The sequence below is a fragment of the Tenrec ecaudatus genome, chromosome 10 (genome assembly GCF_050624435.1).
Source record: "Tenrec ecaudatus isolate mTenEca1 chromosome 10, mTenEca1.hap1, whole genome shotgun sequence".
NCBI lineage: Eukaryota > Metazoa > Chordata > Mammalia > Afrosoricida > Tenrecidae > Tenrec > Tenrec ecaudatus.
In genome coordinates this window covers 51,120,579-51,140,328 of record NC_134539.1, presented here as the reverse complement: position 1 = coordinate 51,140,328, position 19,750 = coordinate 51,120,579, and the positions used below count along the sequence as shown (strand labels likewise).

Below are 19,750 nucleotides of genomic sequence, written 5' to 3'. Positions count from 1 at the left end.
CGCACATAACCTTATAGAGCCACCAGGGCTTCTTGTACGACCTTAGGCAGTGGATTCACCTCTCTGAGCTCCATCTGAGGTTGGCCATTTCTGTGCCGTGGAGACACCTGGTCATCACCTGCGTGTGTTCCAGCCCTCAGCCACCTCTTCCAAGCACATGCCCCTCATCCTCTTAAGTGGGTGACTGTCAGTCCCAGGCTCCCCTTTGCTCATGGCCCCCATCTTATGGTGTTCTATACTGTATGTCGTCTGACTTCCTGAGGGCAGGACAGAGTCTGTAGGCCCCATGGAGTCCCTACCACCCAGCAGAGGGCCTGGGCGTCACGAACGGCCTTCTGAGCAGTAATACCAGCCGGCTTCCTATCGACTCTCTGTGGCACAGGGATAACGCTTTGCAAATGCATCTGCTTGAAGGAGCCCCGGTGACTCGATGGTTAAGCGCTTGACCGGTAAACAGAAGGGCAGCGGTTCAAATCCCCATAGACAGTGTTTCCCAATGTGGGCCATCTTGCCCCCCTTGGGGCTGCAATGTCAGGGGGTTCTATACTTTATCCTGGACTGTGGGCTAGAGCACAAAAGTCTTCCACTGCCCAGGGAGAGACGTTCCAAGAAATGCTTTCCTCTGAAAAGGGGTAGAGGCCACGGGAGTGAGACAAGCTGTGCACCAGGTGACCTGGGGATCTGCTCTCAGAGTGGGGGGGGGTGGGCGGCCTGTTGGGAGTCCTGCTCTGTCGGGGAGGGTCACAGTGAGTCAGGATTGAGCCATGTCCCCGGGACCCTGTTCTTTTGTTTTGTTTTATTGGGGGCTCCTACAGCTCTTATCACAATCTATCCATCCATCCAGTGTGTCAAGCACATGTGTACATTTGTTGCCATCATCATTCTGAAAAAAAATTTCTTTCCACTTAAGCCCTTGGTATCAGCTCATTTTCCCCATCCCCACCCCCCTCCCTGATGAACCCTTGATCATTTATCATTTTTTCATGTCTTTTTTTATATCATTTTATTGGGGGCTCATTCAACTCTTATCCCAATCCATACATACATCCATTGTGTCAAGCATATTTGTGTATTTGTTGCCATCATCGTTCTCAAATAATTTTCTTTCCACTTAAGGTCTTGGTATCAGCTCCTCATTTTCCCCCTCCCTCCCCCACCTCTCTCATGAACCCTTGATAATTTATCAGTTATTTTTTTCATGTCTTACACTGACTGATGTCTCCCTTCTCCCATTTTTCTGTTATACATCCCCCAGGGGGGAAGTTGTATGTAGATCATTGTGATCAGTTCCCCCTTTCTCCCCCCACCTTTCCTTTACCTTCCTGGTATTGCTACTCTCACTATTGGTCCTGAGGGTCTTTATCTGTCCTGGACTCCCTGTGTTTCCAGCTCTTATGTGCATGCTCTGGTCTAGCCACCTTTGTAGGGTAGAATTGGGATTATGATAGTGGGAGGTGGGGTGTGGAGGAAGCATTAAAGTACTAGAGGAAAGTTGTATGTTTCATTGGTGCTACACTGCACCCTGACTGGCTCTTCTCATTTCCCCCGACCCTTCTGTAAAGGGATGTACAGTTGCCTACAGATAGGCTTTGCATCTCCACTCCACACTCGCCCTCATACACTATGATAATGATTTTTTTTGTTCTTTAATGCACAATACTTAATCCCATCGACACTTCGTGGTCACACAGGCTTTTGTGCTTCTTCCAGGTGGGCTTTGTTGCTTTTAAGCTACATGTCTGCTTGTTTATCTTCAAGCCTTTAAGACCCCAAACAGTATATCTTTTGATAGCTGGGCAACGCCAACTTTCTTTACCACATTTGCTTATGTACCCGCTTTGTCTTCAGCGATCGTGTCAGGAACGTGAGCATCATGGAACGTCAGGTTAATAGAACAAAGTGTTCTTGCATTGAGGGAGTACTTAAGTAGAAACCCAATGTCTTTCTGCTACCTTAGCATTTAACCTATAAATATATGCACTTATAGATCTATTTCCCCATCGTCATATATAAATATATTTACATATATACATGCCTTTATTTAGACCTCTATAAGTGCCCTTTGCCTCTTAGCTCTTTCCTCTATTTCCTTTTACTTTCCTCTTGTCCCACTATCATACTTAGCCTTCATTTGGGATTCAGTAATTCTTCTCTGTTACATTGCCCTTGATCAACCCCCCAGACCTCCTAAACCCTCCTTGCCATCGATTTTGGATCACTTATTGTTCCCTTGTCTCTGGGTTTGTGAACACCCTCTTCCTTCCCCCACCCCTCCCATGTTCCCCCAGAACCTTGGGTCCCATTGTTTTCTCCTCCAGATTGTTTATACTGCCTATCTTATCTAGATAGACCTGCAGAGATAATCATATGCACAAAAACCAAGACAGAGCAAAACAAAGCAACAAAAGAAAACAAAACAAACTAACCAATGACAAAAACAAAGAAAAGCCTGTAAATAGTTCACGATCTGTTTGTTGACTTTTAGGAGTGTTTTCTGGTCCAGTCTGATGGAGTGTCACACCCAGGCCCAAAGTCTATTTTTGGTATTCCCTGAGGACTTTGTCGCACTGTTCCCCTTGCTGCTTTGTTGCTTGCCCTTAGTGTTTTGACTCAGTATGGTGGGGTCAGATCGGGCACAATTCCCACACTGTGGCTCCAGTGTTGTCCCCTGTAGTGTTAGGGGTCAGTGAGGGACGTCGTGTCTCATAGTGGGTCCGGTTCTTTGGGACACTGTTTGACAGAGAGGAATCCCAGAGCTCAGAGAGGAGGATGACTTCTCCAAAGTCCAGCTAGTAAGTGATGGGGGGCGGGGTCAGGATTGGAACCCAAGTCTCCTTGTGGCCCTGAGGCTGGCCATGCAGCGGCTTTGATCAACCGAAGCCAGCTGTTGCCTAGCTATCGTGGCTGGAAGTCTAAGCTCATGCCCTCTCTTGACTGGGGTGGGTTTGGGGGTGGACTTTGGACTTAGGGATGCCCCAGGATTTGGGTACCCCTTGGTTGTAGGTGTGCCCTCACAGGCCCTCTCTGCTTCTGTGACTATGACCTTTATAACACACCAGGGCAAAAAAAAAAAAAAATAACACACCAGGGCTTACTCTATGGCCCTCCCTGCTATTCCAGTTCCTCCCTGTTAACGTAAGGGATACACCTGCCAAGAACCTCCTTGGAAAACGAGGGCCTCTTCGTAGGACAGGGTTTCAAACTCCAACAGAGCTCTGAGGGGGCACAGTTCACCTCCATCCACCCACCCGGGTCTCCATCTCTTCATCCCCCTCCCTCCCCGCTTTCCTCCGTACTCTGCAAAGGGTATTCGCTGAGCGTTTACTGAGCGCCGCGTGCACTTCTAGACGCTGGGGACGCAGGCGTGAACAGCAGCAAAGAGACCTTCCCAGGCTGCAGTTTCCAGTCGAGCAGGATGACAGGCAATAGCACAGTGCCGTAACTGTGCATGTCACTTAGTTAAGAGGTGAAAGGCTAAGTTGGAAAATAAGCCCGGTGGGGGGGGGGGACATTAGGAGATGCAGGGGCAGGGAGTGTAGGAAGAGATTGAATGGCCAAGAAACAACACTGAGCTCAGACCTGAAAGAGCTTAAGGAGGAACTATTTTTTTTTGGGGGGGGGGGAGCTTCGCAAGCTTGGGAACAGCAGTTGCAAGTGTCCTGGGGTCAGTGCATGTCAGGGGTGTCTGAGAAGTAGAGGCCAGTGAGGCTGCATGGGGCTCTGGGGTTCACATGCTGCAGATGTCAGTTCTCGATGAGTGGGGTGGGAGCCACTGGCTCGTTGGAGCATTGGTGGGCGTGGCTGTGTTGTTGCAGGGACCCGGTTACTGTAGAGAGGAGCCAAGGGTGGGTCTCTACCAAGATGAAAAGATTCATGCACACGAACCAGCCCATCTCGACTGTGGGCTGCGAGGGGCCTGGGGGAAGCTGCAGCCCAGGCTGCTAAGAGAGGTGGTGGCAGCCCCTGCAGCTGCCCAGCTCTGCCTGCTCAGCCCTACCTATGCACCCAGCAGGCCTCAGCCTGAGACCCAGTCAGCCTCACTACCACCCAGGAAGCCACCACCCCACCCCAGCCCCCATTCTTCCTCCACTCTCTCTTCCATGCACTGGGTTCCCCCGCCCACCCCCACCCCCCGGAAAGCCCCTCTACTGCTCTTGGCCTCTGTCTCCCCATCTGTACAACTAAAGCAGACTACCAAGGCGCTGCCAACTCTGTCGGTTGGGAGTTGTCAGCCTAGCGGGGCTCTGCGTGTTCAGACAAGGGCCGCAGCTGTGTTCCCCCAGAGAGCTTGCATAGAGGGAAAGTCCTGATCTGCACCAAGTGCCAGGTGACAGTGCCACACACCCGTCAGTTCTGGCTGTGGCAATGCTGAGTCACACGTGGTTCCCCAGACCTCGGACAATCACCAAAGGTGCTGCTTCCTTACGGCCACAATGGCTTTGCTGATGCTGCTCTAAGGCCCGTCCTACGGCTCCAGCCTGCTCCGGCATCTGCCTTCCCCAGAAAATGGGGAAGCTGCCAGGACACAGGAGCCACCTCCTTCCCTCCCGGGGGCTCAGGAATCAATTATGAGACAGATATGGAGATCACACCACCCTCCCCAGCACCCTCAGGAGTGCATGCAAACATTGGTCGTCTGCGTGGTAGCAGACTGCTTGGCTCTCACGTTCCGGCAGGGTGGCATCAGGCATCTGGTATCAGTGACCCAGATGCCCCAATTGGTAGCCCCAAAGGGAGCCAGTTTCCACTTAGCCCAAGTTGCCTGTCTCGTGCTGTGTGGGCTGCAGTCCCAGGTTAAACCTGTCCCCAGCGCTTCCTTCAAACCAGACACCATCCATCAAAGGGAATCAGATGCAGCCGCCCTGCTGACAAATCGTGTTTATTCTCCATTTGTCGAATACAGGGCTGGCCCTGGGGGTGTTTTTCTACCTCTTTTATGTCCCCATAAAACTGTTGGCCAGGGGAGCAGCCCCCATGGCATGCGGGGCCAGAAGCAGCAGGTAGGGCTGCTCTGTGAATCCCTCACCCCGGGCAGCCCACCCACCTAGGTGCTGTGTGACTGTGGGCAGGTGACTTGAGCCCTGAGCCTCAGTTTCCACATCTGTACAATCGACTGGTAAAACCGGTGGTGGTGAAGCTACAGTGAGGTGGGGGGGCCACAGAGGGGCCGATTCTGTTGTCAGGGCACCACTGTACGCATTGTAGAGCCAACCTTGCGCCCACAGAGTAGATGCCACCCACAGAGGGCAGGCGTTGGCAGCTAGGGCTTGCCCTGGTTGGTGTCATTTCTACCTGGCTCGGAAGGATTTTGTACGCCAGGTTCCGATGTATCTGAAAAGGTCTTCTTCTTGCCTGCCCAGGGATGCTTGAGGTAGGGCCCTGTCCTGCAGGTTCCCCCTCGGCATTAGGGTAGGAAGGGGCGCTGGGTGTGGTTGCCCCCTTGGTCTCCAGCCCAGTGACATGGTTGGGGGGCAGGGGCTAGGGCCTGTCTTGAAACTTCCAGCTGCAGAGAGCCCAGGTGGCCAAGGCAGCTTTCCCCAGAAGCCGGGCACACACTGCCCAGGGTCCTCGTTTCTTCCTGCTGTAGTTCTCCCGTAGGTCCGCCCGGGGTGGGCTTAGGGAATTCTCTCCTGAGCAAGACTGCCCGGGCCAAAGGTGAGCAGGAAGGACAGTTCCCTGCCCGCAGTCATGCGCTTCTCCCTCTGCTTCTTCCTCTACGCAGTTCCTGAGACCGCACGTGTGCCAGGCTTGTACCTTGACCACCAGCAGGGCCAAGCAAGAGACATGGCTCTCCCAGAGAGGCAGCTAGAATCAAATGGTGGGAATAGCTATGTGGGTCACACTCTGATTAGTGGGCCAGAGGGTGGGGTGAGACCAAACAGCAAGTCCAGAGTGCATGCATGTGTGTGTGCGTGCATGCATGCATCTGCCAGCAGGAACCTATCATACCTTTCGGGGTCTCTCCCCTACACTGTGGAGGGGGCTCTGAGGAGCAGGGTGATAGGGTGCCCCAGAGGGGCTGCTGTAGATGGAGCTGTCCAGGCATGCTCACAGGTAGATTGGTCCCCTGTCTGCCATCCAGGAGTGGCCAAGTGGCCATGGGGCCACAACGAGGCTCATACTGGCACACCCCCACCGCACCTCCCCAGCCCCTGCCGGATGTGTCCTGTTCCACCCCCTGCACCCCCAGGACCAGACATTCTCTGGAAGCACCAAGGGTCCGCAGAGCGGCTACGGCTCCACCTAGTCCTGTGATATGGGCTCCTCCCGCCCGCCAGCCTTTGCCTGCCTCTGTAGCTGTAAGTGTGTGCCTGGGTGACTTGGGGTCGGGTGCTAGCACTTCCCACCCAAAAAAGTCACGTCCTCAGGGGCCGGCCCCTGCACCTTGAGCCCGGATCCTCCCAGTGGGAGAGGGGAAGCCGGCCTAAGGCCTGGCTTCCTTCTGAACCTCTCTCCAGTGAAGCCTGGGGCTCCTTCTGAGAAAATTGACCTGTTAAAGCATTTAAGATACATGTGATTACAGAGGAAACATTACACGTGTGAGGAGGCTTCATCACATTGGTAGAAAAATCCCATTCTCTCTTCATGCTACATCCTGTAACAAAGTACAGTTTTCAGCTTAAGGAAACATACTCTCAGAACAAGTGCTGCTTTATTACAGCCTGTGGACCTCCTCCCTCCTGACGTCCAGCATCCCTGCAGGACAGAGAATCCTCAGGGTTTCAGGCTGCCATAACGGGTCTCCCATGAGCAGCTGGTGGATTCGAACCCTCAACCTTTGGGTTCTCAGCCAAGAACCATAGCACAACCAGGGTTCCTGCTTGTTTATAAGTGTGCTCAGGTGGAGGCCTGGCAGTGGGCCAGGGACTGCTGCCATCACCAGGTGAGATGTGCACAGATGGCCGGGGGGAGGCTCACACACCTGGCCCGTGATGTGAAAAGTCCTTGGCCACAGTGTGGCTGTCACAGATACTGCTGCTCTGTGTTCATGATGGGAGTGGGCAGGGGGTCGGGGGAGGGGGCTGCAATTGGAGGTTTGATGATGAACCCTTTGCCCAAGCCAGGCTCACCAACACCCTGCGTGCCACCAGGGAGCCCTGGCAACTCATGCCTGCACCTAAGGGCCCCTCCAGTCCTATCTTTGGAGTCCTGGGCCACCCAGCCATCAGGGCCCAAGTGCTCTCTCCCAATGCACTCTGAGCCTGTGGGGAGGAACGGCAGGGAGGCAGGGACTGCTGGAAAGCAGCATCACTTCCCTGGGACCCTCCTCTAGTGATCTGGTGGTCAGACGTAGCCTAGCAGGAGTGGATGCGGTAGAGAGGGGTGAGGCGCTGGCCTAGTACTGGGGGGTCTCACGATCTCAGCCCACCAGTGAGCATGGGCTCTCCCAGCCCACTCCTCCCACCTCCCCTCCAGCCCGCAGCCTTCTGCTCCTACCCCATGCTGGGAGAACCGGAGGGTCAGACCCCGCCTGTCCAGCCCAGGATTGCTCTCAGCTCAGGTTCTGGAGCCATCACACCCCACCCGGCCCACTGGGCCCACCCCTTCACTCTGGTGAGCACCACTGCGCCAATTCCTCACCCCTAACACTGCCTCTTCTTTCTGGGGTCGCTGCCTTCTCCCCACCCCCAGGGCTAGGCGGGGCACTAGGATTTCTTTCTCTGTCCCTCTGGCTGATTGATTCTTTCCTTGCAAGGCTTTCTGGGTCTTGTCTTCCAAACCTCACCTGCTGCCCTTGACCTTGTCTCCCTCTTTCTGGCAACCCCTTGTGTGGAAATCTGGTGCCCCGCTGATCACCTTCCAGAAGGGTACTCGGCCCCCCAGTTTCCCTGCAGAATGAATGGGGCCCAGGTGGCCCCATTTGGGGCAGGGGCCCGGGGAGCCTTTTGGGTAACAGCAGTGTAAAGAACAAACAACAACGAGCTGAAAATAGCACCTTTACTTAAGAGCAAGTGCCTCCTTTGTAATGAGCAGGAGAGGCCCAGAAACCTGGAAATTGGGCAGGAGCAGGAAGGTGGGAGGAGACTCAGTGAGGTGACCCAGGCCCCCAGGTAGCAGCTGGGCAGTGTCCTAAGGCCTGAGCTGCCTCCCCCACCCCTCTCCAGCAGTAGGAGTCTACCTGCCTGTGTTCCTTATCTCCTCCTGGGCTGTCTGGACCCTGATTGGGCCACCATGGGCCACAAAGAGATGTTCCTTCCTGTGGGGATGGGGTGGGGTGGGGGGGTTGTAGCCCGCTGGAGATGGGACTGCACTGGCAGCAGGTCTTGGAGGTAGGCTGGCTTTTGTGGGAAGCAGGGGTTTTTTTTCAGGGTGGGGGTTGGGTGGCCTGGCATATGAATGGATTCAGATCTTGAATGAGGTTCTGCTTCCTGCCCCACCATCGCTATGTGACCTTCGGTGGATGACCTTCCTCTCAGCCTCCGTAAAGTGGATGAAGGGTCCCATGTGTGGCAGGATTCATGGAGTCACCTGGCCTACGGAGGCTATGCTTTGACCTCAGTGGGTGCAAAGGGTAGCGGTCGCCCCAGGCTGGTGGGGCGGGGAAGTGGCCAGACTGTGCCGTCCAGCTAGCTCCCACCAGATCCCTGACCTTGATCCTCCAGGCAGAGCTGTTTCTGCTGACGCATCCCCGGGCTTCTTAGCCTGCTGTCTGCAGCTATTTCCAGGGCATGTGGAGCATGGCTTCAGGACTCTGCGCCCAAGCGTCTGGGTTTGGCAGATGGAGACGGGTCTGTGCCGGCTGCCTTTCGCTCTACTTCAGGCCCCCCTCCTCCAGCCCCACTCCCTCCTCCAGCCCCACTCCCTCCCTCCTCCAGCCCCACTCCCTCCTCCAGCCCCACCCCCTCCCAGCCTCCTCTCTCTGCTCCAGGCCAGCATTAATGTCAGAGAATGGCGCCTGTGGAGGTCAGGGGACAGCAAGATCTGTCTTCTCTGAGAGCGTGCCTCTGGGAGCCCTCTGTGTCCTAGTGTCCTGGGGTCAGGCTGCGGCAGCAGGTTCCCATGACCCAGACCTGCGTGAGAATTCCAAGCTGCCATTGAGTGGTCAGGAGCTTGGGTGGTGTAACGTGTTGGGGGGCTGCTAACCACAAGGTTGGTGGTTCCAACGCACAGCCGCTCCATGGAGAGAAATGGAGCTGTTCTTCTCTGTCCCTTCCTTCTGCCAGCCCTGCCATTAACCCTGAGCAAGGCTTTGGGAGCAGCTGCGGTGTGCATGGCTCTGACCCCTTTGTCTTTGCATCCCCACCGAGCTTCCCCCCAAAAGCCATGGCTGCCTGAGGAACACGTGTTGATTCGCTCAATGAATGACCCAAGCTCCCTGGTCTTGGTCACACTTGAGCCCCACTCCACTTCCCCAGGGCCACCTGCAGGAGGTGGGGAGAGGCAGTAGCCAGAGCTCTGAGGCCTCTCTGCCCTCTCTGTGCCTCCTGTGGAAGCTGGAACTGTCACTGCCCAGTCCCAAGCTCCTTGGCAGGCTCTGCTTTTGCCCCCATTTTACAGCTGGGGGAAGATGAAGCACAGCTAAGTCCCTACCCTCACTCACCTGTGAGTTGCAGAAGTGGATGTGATCCCACCGATGCCTCAGGTGACAAAGCCAGAGCTGGTGCGACTGTAGCAATGGGTGAGACTCCCAGGCTCCAGTCGCCCCCTCCCAGGTCCCCCACTCTCCCAGGAATCCCAGGAGCTCTCAGCAGCAGTGTCCTGAGAGGCAGGAGATGTCACCGCCATTGTCCTAGCAGCCTCTTGAGGATGGGATCCGAAGCTCTGGGTATGAGCAGCTCTCCCAGAAGCCCGAGGGCGAGGCATTTTGTCGGTCTCATGGATCTCCCTGCTTGTGCATCGAAGACACGAATACTCAAAGCTGCAAAGAATACTCAAAGCTTCTCCAGGTTTTGGGAGAAGGGGGTGGGTGTGTGGTGCCTGAGGAGTATGGTGGGACAGGGAGAGAGTGAGGACCAAGCAGCCGGAAGTCCTGCTGCTGTGGCATGTAGGTCCTGGGGGATAAACGGGAGAAGCGCACAGTGTGACATCACATGATAAAGGCTCCAACAGAAAGCTCAGCAGGGGCACGGGAAGAGAGGTGATGGGGTGCTGTGTAGTCAGCGCAGGCAGGCCTCGGTGAGGGTGCTCCTCAAGAGCAGCATATGCAAAGGCCCTGCGGCTGGAGTCATCCAGGTGGAAGCTCAGCTAGAAGGGTCCCATCCATTTGGAAGCTTGGTGAGTGCACCTAGAATCTCCACCAAGAGAGAAGGGGGGTTCCTGGAGGCTTAGGAGTGGGGAGAGATGTTCTGCGCCTGGTATTTCAAGACGGACAGAGAGAGAAAGTCAGGAGGGTTGCTTGGCTGGACCTAACGGAGAAGGACATGTCCGAGTGGAGTGGAGAAGGAGCTGATGGGGGTGCAGCCTGGCCCGTAGGGAGGGACACGGGCAGACTGCTTGAGGCCAAGCCAACAGCAGGTCTTGGGGCTAGTGTGGCTGGGGAGGGAGTGAGCACCGGGAAGCCTAGAAGGCAAATTCAACCACATCTCTGACCACATCTCCATGGCAACCTTCCGCCCTCAGGCTGAAGCCCAGTCAGCTCCAGTTCTTCTGCCCAGCTGCCCGGAGAGCCTTGGGCATCCTCTGTCTCTGTCCTGGTTTACCCAATCCCCTCCCTCTCAGGGGTCCCAGACACCCATCTGCTTTGCTCAGCTCGTCCACCCATCAGCCGAGCGCCGGGCGGTATGCACTCGCCTGTATCTGCAGGCTCTGGCCAGTCAGGAGCCAGAGCCTGCTCAGTGTTGATCCCTATCCTGGGGAAGGGAGCCAGCTGTGGGTGATAGAAGTGCATTGCAATCCTAGGCCCACAAGACAGCCCAGCTCTGAAGGGAGCACTGCGTGTCCCCCGGTTGCTATTGCTGCTGCAGCTGTTTGGGCTCCTGGTGGCCTCCTTCTGTGCCACAGTGGGAACATTCTCTGTAGAGCATTGAGGGGTTGGGTTTTTTTGTGACTTTAAAAAAAATTTAAGTAGATTCACCAGGACTTTCTTCAGCGGTACCTCTGGCTGGGCTTGAACCCCCGGCTGCTCAGTGGGCAATCAAGTACATAACCATTTGCACCACCCTGGGAAACTGACAAACATTGGATTGATAACCACAGAGTCAGTGGTTCCATCCCACCCACCACTCTGCCGGAGAAAGAGGAGACTGTCTGCTCCCTGTCATGATTTACAAAGCCTCAGAAACCCGTCGTAGGGTTGCCGTGAGCCGGCGTCAACTCGGTGGCAGGAGGTGGCGGAAGGCTGATAATCTCTCGATGTGGCATTCGACATACACATCGGTTTATATATGAACACATCGTCTGCAACTGTGTATTTTTTCCTTTATTTTAAACCCTGCAAATCACGATTGAGTCCCTTTTGTGCAGAGACTGTTGAGGGGCCCCTGTGCCACTGAATGCCTGCCCCTCATCCCCACTCGTAACAGCAGTGACCATGGTATCTCAGCCGCCTCCCCAGAGCAGCTCACTGCCCATGGGGGTGGGAGGGGACTGTGCACATCAGGCTAGTCCCAGGGGTTGAAGGAAGGAAGAGAGGACCAGTTTGGGGAAAATCATGCCCCCTTAAGCCCTAAACCACCCATTTAAAGATTGAAACCATAAAATGAAAACGAGAGAGATGTTTTTCCATCCTCTCCCATTTCCACCTAGGCATTTCCACACCTCCCCTGAATCCCATCGGCTGGTGGTGGGGAGGCAGCTGCCAGCAAGGTTCTGGGCTCAGCTCCAGGGGACCAGAGACAGCCCACGGCATTTCCAGCTAATTCCAGGGGTGAGGCTGGGGAGGGGGAGGGTCTAAAAAAATCATCAGAAAGCCGCAGGCACAAATGAGTTTCCAAATGACTGTCAGGACTTGATGCCAGTCTGAGCCAACAAGTGAGGTGCGGGGTGTGCCCAGAGTTTCATGCCCATGTGAAGGGGTCGCCACGTCCCATAGACGCAGTAACCTGGAGAACAAGCCAGTTTTCACCTTTGGGTTGATGCATACTCACCGTGCTTACTGCTCCTTTTCTAGAACACTCTGGACCTGGAGGAGACTGGCGAGGCTGCCCAGGGCAGTGTCAACCCCCTCCCAGATGTCTCCCTGGTAAGACCCGCTCTCACCCCCTGCTGGGTTCCGCCCTTCAGGGCCAGCCTGGAGCCTGGGGGCATGGACAGGAGGACAGAGCCTCTATTGGGGAGTTCTCAGCCTGTCGGCTTGGTCACCTCCAGCTGGGCCCCAGCCAGCTTGTTCCTGGTGCACTTAGGTCGCACTGCCAGGCTGTGTACCTGTTTTCTGAGTCTGCTTCCCCTGCTGCGATGTGGGAACGTTCTCCCAGTGGGTGCTGACGCATAGTGACCAGTGTGGGAGAACTGGGGAGGCAGAGAAGATGCTGAATGTGCCTGGAGCAGTCACTGGGATGGCAGCACCCAGGCCCCATGGACACCCACAGCCAGGCTGCCCAGTTTCAGACCCTCCCTCTGACATACACTGTGTGACTTTGGGCAGGCTACGTAACCTCTCTGTGCCATATTGTCTCTGTCCATGGCACGGGAGTGGATGGCCAGGGTGTGGCTGCCTGTGGTGAGCACCAAGGGGTCACCAAGGGGGCGTATGTAGAGCACATAGAAGGGAGGCCGAGGGGCAGGAGTGTTGCCATCGGCAGAGGACAGGTAGGCATCGCAGCCCTCGCCATGCACCTGCTAATGGAATCCCCACATCACTCTGCTGGGGAGGTGCAATTTTCCTATGGCCCAGAAAGGTGGCGTGCCCTGTCCAGGGCCACACGGCAGCCTCGCCTGCCTCTCCACCGTGGCCCCCAGCAGACAGTGATCCCCTAAGCAGCGTGTCTGTGTGAGATGAGGCTGACCCTGGCAGCTGAGAAGGTTGGAGGGGAAGCTGGGGGATGAGTCACGGACACGGATGGTAGGCACTTTGGAAAAGGAGAGGGAGGATCCCATGGCATCCATTGGAGGTTGTCATCAGTCCCCTGACAGAAGCATGAAGAAAGGCTTCAAATGCTGTCCCTTTGCCTCTGTACTCTCTCACCAAAAAAAAAAAAGCCAAAGAAATGCCCTGTCCCCATCTTCGTCCACCCACCTCTAATTAAGGCGTCCTCCCTGGGACAAGCCCTAGCCCATGCCAAGAACTTCAATTCCCAAAGGGAGCAATGCCTTCCCCCAGAGACCCATGCCAAGATCCTGACGCTTATCAGCTGCCGAGATGCAGGTGAGCCGTTTTCCACTGGGGCATTGCATTATTCAGAGCGGCATGGCCACACGCAGATCACGGGGAACCGAATTCCAGCCGGGCCTGGCTGTGCTCGGGCCCCAGGGGCCGCCCCTCGCCCAAGCCACCATGAGCTCTGACTCTTGCTACTCATGTTGGGTCTCTTGGCAGGATGATATCAAGTCCACCTCCAAGGGGCTGCTGACCTCCAAGCCACCGCCTCCCTCGCCACCCCTGGCCCCAAGCCATGGCCACTCGCTCGCCCAGCCAAGGAAGCCAGGGAGCGAGGACCTCCAGCCACCCCCCTGCAAGTCGTCCCACTCGGGCATCATCTTCTCCGCTCCGAGGAACCGCAGCCCACCGGCAGGCATGGTGCCCTCCCCGGGGGCTTCCTCCACACAGGACGCGCCCTCCTCCCCCATCTATGCCTCCATCTCCCCTGCCAATCCCGGCGCCAAGAGGCCACTGGATGCCCACCTGGCCTTGGTCAACCAGCACCCCATCGGTCCCTTCCCCCGGGTCCAGTCGCCCCCCCACCTGAAAAACCCTCCTGTAGAGGCCACAGTTCCTGGGGGCTGCCTTCCGCCGCCCTTGCCCTCCAGCCCCCCAGAGCAGACGGGCACACACCAGCACTTTGTCATGGTGGAGGTGCACCGCCCCGACAGCGAGCCGGACGTGAACGAAGTCAGAGCCCTGCCTCAGGCCAGAGGTGAGTAGGGGCCCGGAGGGCACTGAGCCCAGGTCCCGGGGTCCCGGGCTGTGTCATCGTAGGCTAGTCCTAGCCCCTCTCATGGTCCCTCTTCTGCCTGCAAGAGGGGTCAAGCCAAGGGCTCCCCAAGGGGTCTTCTGGCTCAGGGTCCGAGCAGCCAGGAGTCCGTTAAGGTGGGCCTGGAGGCAGAGCCGCAAATGTGAATGAGATCCTGCTGCTCACAGCTGTGACTTGGCCACATTGCTTCCCTCACTGAGCCAGCTTTGCCCCTGCTCTGGGGAATCCACTGCAACTACCCTGCAGGAGTGCTAGTAGGGTGGGGCTCCCATACTGTGACCCCCCTGTAGTCACCCCAGCAACACTGGAACTCACTGGGGGTGGTGGACAGGGGCGTCTGCTTTCTCTTGTCTCAAGGCCTGGCAGTGTACAGGCATAGGGCACCAGTGAGCATTGAAAGCGCAGTCCCTGCGCCCTTGGCTCCTCTCCTGACCTGGGGTTGCAGGGTCTGATTGCAGGATGAACCTTCCTGATACCTGGTGTGACCCCGCCAAAGCCATGGCCCCAGATTTCCCAGTAGATGTCCAACTGAGGAGATTGGGGTGGGGGGTGGGGGCAGGGGAAACCGAGTGAGTGTGTTTTGTTGGCTTCTGCTGCCATCTTGTGGGCAAAGTAATATGTGGGTGTCCCTGTGACCCCAGAAGGAGACCCAGCAGGCCCAGGAGCAGATGAGGGCCTGCTCTGTGGCAGCAGGCAGACTGAGATTCCAGCCAAGGCCAGGACATAAGGCCCCTGCGCGCAGTAGCTCAGCAGGAGGAAGCAGGGTGGTACAGAGGCCCGGGACGATCAAATCCCCACCACTGCCTGCTTCTCCACCAGGCCCTGCTCGGGGTACACACACACACCAGGCCGAGCCAATAGCTGTGCAGCACCAGTATTGCCAGCTGTCTGTCTGTGAGAGCTCAGTTAGTCTTCCAGCCACCGCCGCCCTCGTGAGACTAGTTGACTGTTGACAAGGGCCCGGCGCTCACCTCACTTTTAAACAGCCCCCCCCCCCCCTGTGGAAGTGGCTACGCTCTTGTAAACGTTGTTTGTCCATTGTTGGGTGAAGGCCTCCCAAGTGACTTGTGCACATTTGTTCTCCGTGCACGCATGGCAGCCCCTCCAGGTACCACCACGTACCCGACTCCTCCCTCTACCCGCTTTCCATCCCCCGAGCTTTGTCCTTGGGTAACGCGTCCCCTTTATCGTCTTCCCTGGCTGATGAGCGTTACACAGGTGGCGAGTTCCTTTCCAGACCTGAAGGGTGATGAAGGGCCCTAGACCTGAGGACTCTACCCGTCTTAGTCTGACCCTGCTGGGTCTCCATAGCGATGTTCCTCCCCTCCATCCAGGCCCGTCTCGTGGGAACCTTGCAGAGTGGGCACCGTCCAGTTCTCCTGGTCTCATTGTTGTGGAGGCTGATGCTCGCCTGGTTTGTTAGTCCACGGGACAAGGTGCCTCCATATGTCCTTAAATGTCACCACTCTTCTTTCATTTGGGCGGGGAGAGATTGATACTTGCAGCTTACATGGCTATTGCTCATGAGCTTCGTTTTATTAAAAACCATTTTTAAATCATTTTATTAGGGGCTCTTGCAGCTCTTATAGCATTCTATACATCAGTCGTATCAAGCATATTTTCTACTTCAGCCCTTGATGTCAGCTCCTCTTTTTCTCCCTCTCTCTCCCACCCTCCCATCCTCGAGAATCCTTGATCAATTTGCTCACGAGCTTTTAATACCCCAGGCACTTTCCCCCGGAAAGTAGCCTGTAGTGCATTGGCGTTGTGGACTTCACGTGTCCTCGTGTCCCCCAAGACTGTAGGCCTGATCCCCCAGGCCCAGTGACTCATTAGGTCTTAGGTTATGTGTAAGAATTTCTCATAACTTTGCACTACCGAGTGCTCCATCGTGTTCAGGGATATACAGGGGGATTTGGCAGTGTGAGCATCCCCATCTTACAGGTGGAAACACTGTGGCACAGGAAGTAATTGTGCAGCCAAGGAGTCTGTGCCACTCTGAACCATGTCTGTTATTCTTTAGGACAGTCCCTTGGATAGTCATTACTGGCCCTGGGTTAGAACAAGAACAGAGAGGCCGTGCGTGCACCTTGCTCAGAGCTACGCAGCCAGTCCATGGAGTTGCCGCTGACCAGGCCAACTTACCTGACTCTGTCGTGTTCGTTCTCAACCTCGAGCCTCACACGCAGGTGCACCAGAGAACCCACTCCCGCCCCTCGCTCAGGGGGCCTGCGTGGAATCAGGCCTGACTTTGTCTTTTTTAGTTTTTTGAGAACCTTAGGCTTTTCGTGGTGATATGAAACCTAAACTGACTGTCTTGGCTGATGATTGAAATTCAGCAGCATCCTGTGTTTTGAGCAAACACCCCGTGGGCCGCGTGTGATGTCTGACATCCGGCTCAATCACTGGGAGGAGGCGGAGGACTGGGCAGTCCGGGCAGCAGTCCCATAAGTGACCGGCTTCTGGCAGGCCTGGTTGAGGGGGCGGGGCTTTAAGTGGGGAGAGGGCTGTCTCCTGTCACTCCTGCTGTCTCTGCCTGTGAGCTGCTCGCCTGCCCAGCCCTGCTTCTAAACTTTAGCTCCATCACTGCCTCCTGGAAGCCCTCCTGGACCCAGCGGCATGAGCCATTGTTTTCCCCAGCAGCCTCCACGCTCTCACAGCTGTCCGACAGCGGGCAGACCCTGAGTGAAGACAGTGGAGTGGACGCCGGTGAGACGGAGGCCAGGGCGCCCGGTGGAGCCAGGCAGATGGCGTCCACCAAGAGCAGGAGCAGCAAGGAGCCGCCTGGGAACGAGAAGACCACAGAGGGGGCCGCCAAGCCGGTGAGCGGGGAGGCTAGGGGGCCAGGCTTCAGCGTGGCCTGACTCCCAGGGGAGGTACTAAGCCTCCATCCCTGGAGGGATGTGGGCCTTGGGAAGAACCCTGGATTAGGGGTCGTAGGGCCAGTGTAAGTCCTAGCTCTGCCACTAACCCTGGGTGATGAGGCTGTGAGATTGGGGGTGGGCTTTGCTCAGGTCCCATCGGTTCTCACGTTTTGTGGTGGCTGACAGTGTCTGGAGGTGGGCAAGCCAGGGCGGGAGCCCTGGAGCCATCACCAGGCCAGCTCAGACAAACCTCTCAGACCCCAAGCCTTCAGGGTTTGTCTTGTAGGGGTTACAGGGCCCAGCAGGAGAGCAAACTAAAAGCTTGGTGGTTCAAATCCCCTCTGGAGACTTGGAGAGAAAAAGACCCTGCAGTCTGCTCCCACAAAGATCCCAGCACAGCAAAGCCCCCCACGGGGCCTCAGAAGGGATGCCTCAGTCCCCAGCAGTGCCCACAGCACAAAGCTGGGGGCCTGGCGCATCCTGGCACTCCCACACAGCTCTGTGGCTAAGCCCTGGTGGCCCCAGGGAGAGTGTCATGCCCAGCCCAGCCTCCCGGGCAGGCCTGTCCATCAAGGCAGCCTCGTCCATGTTCTCCTGCTCACATCCACAGCCTGGTCTCCTGGATCCTACATCCACCCTGGTCCGTGTGAAGAAGAGCGCGGCCACCCTGGGCATCGCCATCGAGGGTGGTGCCAATACCCGCCAGCCCCTGCCAAGGATCGTCACGATTCAGGTGTGTCCCCATGGGCCCTGCAAGCCCCAGAGGTGGCTCTGGGCTCGTTGCACCATTGCTCTTGCTGGGTTTCAGTTTCCTAATCCAGGCAAAGGTGCAGATCATAGCCGCCTGGTCGGTGGGGTTGGCCCTGTTCCCAGCCACCCACAGACCCCTCCCTGCTTGGTGTCTCTTCCCTGCAGCGAGGCGGCTCAGCTCACAACTGTGGGCAGCTCAAGGTGGGCCACGTGATTCTGGAGGTGAATGGGCTGACACTTCGTGGCAAGGAGCACCGGGAGGCCGCCCGCATCATTGCTGAGGCCTTCAAGACCAAGGACCGAGACTCCATTGACTTCCTGGTCACCGAGTTCAACGTGATGCTTTAGGGCCCCAGGTCCCCACGCCGCTCCACCACTGCCCGGCCCCCCGGCCCTGGCTCCTCTTCCCTCCCACACTCAGAAGGCCTGGGGCTGTGGCCAGAGTAGCAGGAAGACATTGTCCATCTCAAGGCCCATTGGAGCCGAGCTGGGCAGCCGAGATCTAGCCAGGCCCTGATGCGTGCCAGTACACAGTAGGCACTCCGTCCCCATGTGGACTGTGAGATGGGGTTGTAGGGGTGGATGAGGTGTGGCGTCTGGATCTCAGCACCTCTGGTGGAGACCTGCCACAACCTGGCCCATTCAGGTTAGGCAGGGGGTATTCTGGGACCCAGGCCACCCCTCTCTCTGGAGAAAGGTCACAATGAAACTGTGTGGACCCCATCCCCAGGCGAGAGTGGGGGGCTACAGGACCTTTAGTGCCACAAATAAGTATCAAGCACCTCCCTCTTCACACCCTGCCCCCGGCTCTGGTATCAATACCCCGTGGCATTTATTATTTATTTCCTGCTGCCCCACCCCCACCCCCCTGCCAAGAGCCCCAGAGCGCCAGCTTCCCCCAACCCTCCACCCATCCCAGAGGCCTTGCAGGTGACCAGCAACATCAGTGTATTTATATACAGAGCTTACAACTTTAATTTTTCAATAAAGAAACCTGAACAAGGTTAGGAGCCAGTGTGCTGTGTGCAGGGGGGACTGGGGCTGCTCTGAGTGTCACATACCAGCTCCCACTCAGTGTGCAAGGATACAAATCTTGCCCGCATCTCGGAGCACCTTCCCTGCAGGTCTGAAGGCAAAACCTAAGTGTGAGCAGCAAATACCTTCACAGTATGTGATGGGCGTGAGATGGCAGAAAGTGCAGGGATGTTTGAAAAACATAGGGAAGTGTCTGCTTTGGTAGATTTCCCAGCAGCTGGTCCAGAGATGACAGGACTCACCTTAAGGAGCAGGGGCAGGACAGGACAGAGGAGGACGCCCAGGTACAGGCCTGCAGAGGGAGCTTTAGACTGGCGTGAGGGGGCCCTGGGGTACTGTCCGCTTAAGGCCAGGGGTCCGGTTGGGCTTTCATTCACCTGCCAGCCTTGAAACAAGGTCTTGGGACCAGGAGTCCAGTGGTTCTGCCGTGACGCTTTAACACAGTGCCTCAGGTGATGGTGACCCCTAACCATAACATTATTTCCATTGCTACTTCATCCCTGTCATTTTGCTACTGTGATGAATGGGGCGAGCCCTGAGGGGTCGTGACCCACCGGCTGAGAACCGCTGGTGTAGAGGGTCTGAAGCAAAGGCACATAGTGGTGGGCAGGGCAGGTTGTGGCAGAAAGCGGCCACTGTGTGGCCCCAGTGCCAGGCCAAGTGCCATTTCCTTCTGTGCCCAGGTCTCTCAAGCTTGAAGAGCTCTGGTGAAGCCAGTCCCATGCCCATGTGCCTTAGGCAGAGCTCTCTAGAAAAGCTGAAGCGGTGAAGCTTGTGTGTGCGTGCATGTGTGCGTGCAGAGCCATACTCCTTGCCAAGACCATTCTGATTCGCACGCACTCTATAGGAGGTTTCTGAGACTTGCAGATCTGCATGGAGCCGGCAGCCTTACCTCTCTCCCAGGGAGCAGCTGGCGGGTTTGACGGTTTGAACTGCCCAAATATATTTATACCGATCGATTTACATTACGGAAATGGCCCACACAGTTGCAGAGGAAGGCTCGTTCCAGGTCCATGGGTCAGAAGTGAGGCTGGAGGCTTCTCCTGATGCTCAAGATTGGCGGGTCAGAAGATAAGCTTCTGGCTGCAAAGG

At 56.5% G+C, this 19,750-nt stretch overlaps 1 protein-coding gene across 4 annotated transcripts in view; it reads left to right on the top strand.

The window, feature by feature from the left end:
• Window positions 1-18,630, top strand: part of WHRN (whirlin) — a 95,466-nt gene extending 76,836 nt beyond the window's left edge. For 2 of the 4 annotated variants that reach the window (XM_075560375.1, XM_075560373.1), the window contains 5 exons: window positions 12,050-12,121; window positions 13,415-13,952; window positions 16,653-16,831; window positions 17,484-17,606; window positions 17,789-18,630. In XM_075560375.1, the coding sequence (XP_075416490.1) occupies window positions 12,050-12,121; window positions 13,415-13,952; window positions 16,653-16,831; window positions 17,484-17,606; window positions 17,789-17,971 (1,095 nt within the window). In that variant the 3' untranslated portion in view covers window positions 17,972-18,630. Of the gene's footprint in view, window positions 1-12,049; window positions 12,122-13,414; window positions 13,953-16,649; window positions 16,832-17,483; window positions 17,607-17,788 lie in introns of all 4 variants that reach the window. The other 2 variants (XM_075560374.1, XM_075560372.1) reach the window with 1 other exon arrangement.
• The last annotated feature ends 1,120 nt before the right edge of the window (window positions 18,631-19,750 follow it).